Source organism: Pygoscelis adeliae, unplaced genomic scaffold (assembly GCF_000699105.1).
Source record: "Pygoscelis adeliae isolate BGI_AS28 unplaced genomic scaffold, ASM69910v1 Scaffold174, whole genome shotgun sequence".
NCBI lineage: Eukaryota > Metazoa > Chordata > Aves > Sphenisciformes > Spheniscidae > Pygoscelis > Pygoscelis adeliae.
Window position 1 is genome coordinate 3,028,519 of NW_008824676.1, and position 4,981 is coordinate 3,033,499.

At 35.4% G+C, this 4,981-nt stretch overlaps 1 protein-coding gene across 1 annotated transcript in view; it reads left to right on the top strand.

The window, feature by feature from the left end:
- The window catches only part of LOC103916173 (vacuolar protein sorting-associated protein 13B-like), a 197,895-nt gene that overhangs the window by 27,433 nt on the left and 165,481 nt on the right, over window positions 1-4,981 (top strand). The window contains 1 exon segment of the mRNA XM_009323125.1: window positions 2,175-2,378. Coding sequence (XP_009321400.1) covers window positions 2,175-2,378 — 204 coding nt within the window.

A 4,981-nucleotide genomic window follows, 5' to 3' on the forward strand; every position in this document is an offset into this window, starting at 1 on the left:
GAGTTTGTCCAGGAGCTCCTTGTTCATCCATGCAGGCCTCCTGGCGTTTTTGCCTGACTTCCCCTTTGCTGGGATGCATCGCTCCTGAGGTTGGAGGAGGTGATCCTTGAATATTACCCAGCTTTCTTGGGCCCCTCTTTCCTCCAGGGCTTTGTCCCATGGCACTCTACCAAGCAGATCCCTGGAGAGGCCAAAGTCTGCTCTCCTGAAGTCCAGGGGACTATATATTTCTTATATTATGTAAGAGAAGAACGAATGAAAAGTATTCTTTACTGTGAAGTACAGGAGAGAAGAATTCATTATGCAGGTGAAATCGGTATCATACTCTGTATTTTACATACTTTAGCAGATTTCATAAAATATGTAATTTGGTGCTTTAATTTCAGTAATATTTCACAAAACATATATTCCAATATTTACTTGCATTAGACAGAGTATGTTAATACGCACTGGGTCATAAAATAATCTACCGTGCTTTTTTAAAAAAAAAAAAAAACAAACAGAACTGCATTTATATTGATGCAATAACGCCTAGAAAGAATAATAAAAGACACAGTTGTTGTGGTTAGATCTCTCTGTGTGGAAAGTTGACAAACACATTCTTGAGTTTTAAGAAACCACATTTAATTTTGAAATACCACTACTGACATAACAGATTTTCAGTGTATTTCTGCTAAGCATTTAAGTAAGTTATAGGGCTACTGAACCATGCTATCACACTGCCTCACCAGGAATGACTTGATCAAAACAGCTTTCCTGCCATTTGCATGCCTCTGTGGGTAGATATGATTAATTAGTTAATTTTCTTAATTGCTTGCATACTCCATTGGTGACAGTGGCAGTGGTATTAGCAGTTTCAACTGTGTTTGGATTTGGGCAGCACTGGGATTGCACTTTGAAATAGGTTGCGTACCCATAGGTTGCATACCTATACTTAGATTGCATGCAGTGTGTGCATCACAGGTTGAGATGTGCTGCTCTAATCCTATTTATTTTTAGATTGTTAGCAACAATGATTAAACAAATTGCAGAATTATTAAAGTTCTCTGTGGAGACAGCAGTTATATACTAAATAACAACTCTGGCATAAGATAACAGTCTAGAATGGAACAGTAGATTGGATGGCATTTGCAAATAAGAAGCTTAAGCTTCAACTCAGGTGTATGAAATTAATAAATATAGACTACAATTTGATGTGCTCATAGATTCAAAGCAAAAAAATTTAAGATCCCCTTGCTCCCTTTACTGGCTTGTTTTGAAAAATAGTGATAAGTTCAATTGTGCATTTTTATTATAATATCAAATAAGCAGCGCACATAAAGCTATATTGTTCCTAGTGTAGAAAGGGCAAGATAATTTTTTTTGAAAACTTACTAGTGCTTATTAGCAGAAGACAAATGGTAGTAGGAGACTCCTCTGATACTGGTCACTGGTAAACTGAATGGCCTTAGCAGCCTCCACTCATCCAATAGCTCTTGAATGTTTTGTTGAAGTTAGGTGTGACTGTTTCCCAAACTCAGTTCAGAATTGAAATATTTTGTAAAATCTCATGTAACAGGATTTAGCAGAATCCACAAGTAATGGGATTCACTCAAAAATGCTTTTTTTCTCACTTGTCAGAAGAATTTTAATAACAAAGCACTGTACTGAAATTCCATGTTAAAAAGGTTGAATTGTTTTTCCATCATCTTGGAATGTTCTTTCTAATTTTTATTCTTTGATAAGTTTGAACAGTGGAACAATTATCTCACAATAAAGTTGTTCATAATACTGATACGTAGCTGTTCTTTTTGAGGACTTGAATGTGACATCCTTTATCTATTCAGTAGATATGAGTTAGTCCTGCTTCCCCACAAGGTTGCTCATATGGGCCTGACTGAAAGTCCAGTGAAGTCAATAGATTGATCTCGTACCTATTTTGGTGGATCGGTCTAAATTTTGGAATATATTTATTTGCATGTCTCCCATTGAATTCCATAGGAAAGAGGCAGCTGGATACTTCTGAAGATCTGGACTTAAAGTAATGCTTAGATGTAGTCCAGAATGGCAAATCTGATACCTTAATTTTCTTAATTTGGTATCTTAATGAATGTCTGATTGGTCTGATTTTGACCTTTGTTGCTGATTTTTTTTTTTCCTTCCTTTTTTTTTTTTTTTCCCCTTTGGCATTGCAGGAGAGCACTGAATCTAGGAATACTTCGAGACCCTGGCTCAGAGGTTGAAGACAGACAATATCAAATAGATCTTCAATCTATAAACATTGGTACTGCTCACTGGAATCAGTTGAAACCAGAGAAGGAAAATGGAAAAGGAGGGGTTTTGACGGAGAGTGAAAGAAATTCTCAAAATCCAGCGCTTGAATGGAACATGGCCAGTAGGTAGGAAGCTTTTTTTAACTTACTCTTTTCTAGAATTACATAGCACAAACACTGCAGATATCATACACAATATATCTGAATCAAATAATTCTGTATTTTTTTTGCTTTACATTACAAGCATATTTCCATGAAGTTTTGGATTATACATTTGAAATGCATATTACTATTATTATTACATTGTACTTACTGTCTAGTTATGTGCCTTTGGTTCCATTATAAGCTTTTTTCTGAGTGGCTTACTCTATGTCCGTAAAAATAACTCCACGGCTCAGACTTCAGCTTCTCAGTCTACAAGCAATGGGAGGTTTTGGTTTTGGTGGTTTTTTTTTTTTTTAACTACTTTTGTTTGTATTTTTACAAAGCTTGAGTAAAACCAGCTTAGACATTTCTAAGTTAGAGGAGGATAAAGTAGAACATTTCCTATTGGTTCTGAACTGTTTTTTGCACTTCTGTAACTAAAACCAGATGAATTTTGAAAATGAGATATTTCAACTGAGTCTCCCTTATTGTGTATTGTATGATACGCACACGCAAAGCCCCGCCCTCTAGTTAAACAGGGTTGAAAGATAAAGCATGCATACACTTGTGTGGTATTTTAAATATTCAAATAGAAAATAGGGGGGTTTTAATTGGTAATTTGTGAAAATTTGAAATTTTTATTTTAGTTTTAATATGCTTTTTTATACTTAAGAATTCATACAGGTGGTTTAAAACTAAATTTTATAGACTGTGTGGCAGTCAGAGTTCTCTTTTCAACGTGACAGGAATAAGGTCTGATGGCCAAGAGCAAGCTTTCGAAAGTCATTTTGTGGATTTAGACGCATTTCTGCTAGAAGATGCCTGTTTGCCCACATATTTATTTATTTATTTATTTTCATTTAAAAGTCCTTTATATCTAATTCATGCAAAAACAAGCCAATTTTTATGAAATGTGTGCATAATTTTATGGTTCCCAAGATAAGATTCCTATCTGAATTGAGGGATGAGTTCCTAAAAGTGTTATAGAAAAACAGGCAGAATCATAAGGAACGACAAAAATTGAACTATTGCTGGTTTAATTTTCAAAAAAAGGGGAGATGAGAGGACTCTCAGAGATTTTTCTGAAAGTGAGGCAAGCTGTAGCGAAAGAAGCTACGTGAGGATGGCTGGCAGACTGAGCTTTCAACGTGATGATGAAAGACCAAGACAGCTGTCCTGGTTTCAGCAGGGATAGAGTTGTGTGGTGCTCAGTTGCCGACTGAGGTTAAACCACGACAAGAGCAAATAAGCTTACTCTGGAGGAGTGTGTGCAGGAAAAAGATGTGATCAAGAATAAATTCTAGTTTATCATTGAAAAATAGAGGGCAGGAAAAGCAGATCTAACCCAAGTAGTGATAAAACCACAAAGAGTGGCAGGGGTACAAATGAAAATTTAAACACAATAACAGTATCTGTTCTTCATTTATAAGATCACCTGGTTCTTTCCTGTCTTTTAACCATTTTTCTTTTTAACTAATATAATTCCATAGACAATTTTTTCTTTTAAATTCTTAGCTTTGAAAAAAAGTCTATTACCTTCTAGTTGGGCCTTGATGTTGGGCAAGTTGCCCATGAAGTTCTTTGTCACAAAACAAAGTAGGGCCACTGGCATTTCTTGAAAGGTAGGATGACACTAATCTCCAAAGGACTTCTGGCCAGTTTGCAATTTAAGCTAACATAGCAAAACCAGCCACTGAAGATTTGGCTTTCCTTTTCCTTCCCATTGGTGACTGAAGTGATATTGCCAGCACACTTTGGTCTGAGTTTTATGGTTATAGATTTGGATAGGGAATTTGGTGGGATTCCTGAAAAGCTATTAAGGTAAGAATAAGGGAAGCAGCTATTACAGATAATCTGAGTTCTCTTTTTTTATAACGGCTTGGACATTCTTCTTTTCCTCAGCAAACTTCCAAAATAAAATTTTATTAGAATTTATTTGACAAATAAGTATGTTTCTTTTGAAATTGCTTTTGAATGAATCTTCTACTTGAGTTTTAATTTAGATCAGTTGTAATTAAATACATTAGCTTTTCCTTTCTGGTATGCAATACAGTATTTTAATTCCAGCTTGAATTTGTTTAAAGAGAAAGTTGGTATGAGTGCTTTCTTGTCCTTTTGGCTTAAAATTTTGCACATTTACTACAGTTCTTCTTCAGGATGTTCGCATTTTTGCTTTTTAGTTGGCAGTCAGTTTTGCTGCATCTGGGTTTATTTTATGATCTGTGGAAGTGGTGTGGTGAGAACTGGAAGAACCTGCATTGAACTCTGCCATCTGCTGAGATATTTCCAGCATGCACCAAGAGGGTGGCTGCATGGTGCTTTACATGGTGCTAGTGTTTTCAGGGTGAAGTTTATCTTAAGATTTCCTGCAACTACCACAGAAGCTTTATTCTTTGACCTATTTGTGATACTGTTTTCTTTTTTAATTCTTTAAGTTTCTTAGACATGTTTAACCTGGAACATAATGAATTATTTTTACTGAGTTATTTTAGGGTTCATTTCTTTGTTTGGTTTTAATATACTTCTATTTGGTTTTACTTACCGTTTAGACCCAGTGTTCTGGTTTATTACGTTCACTGGGTTTT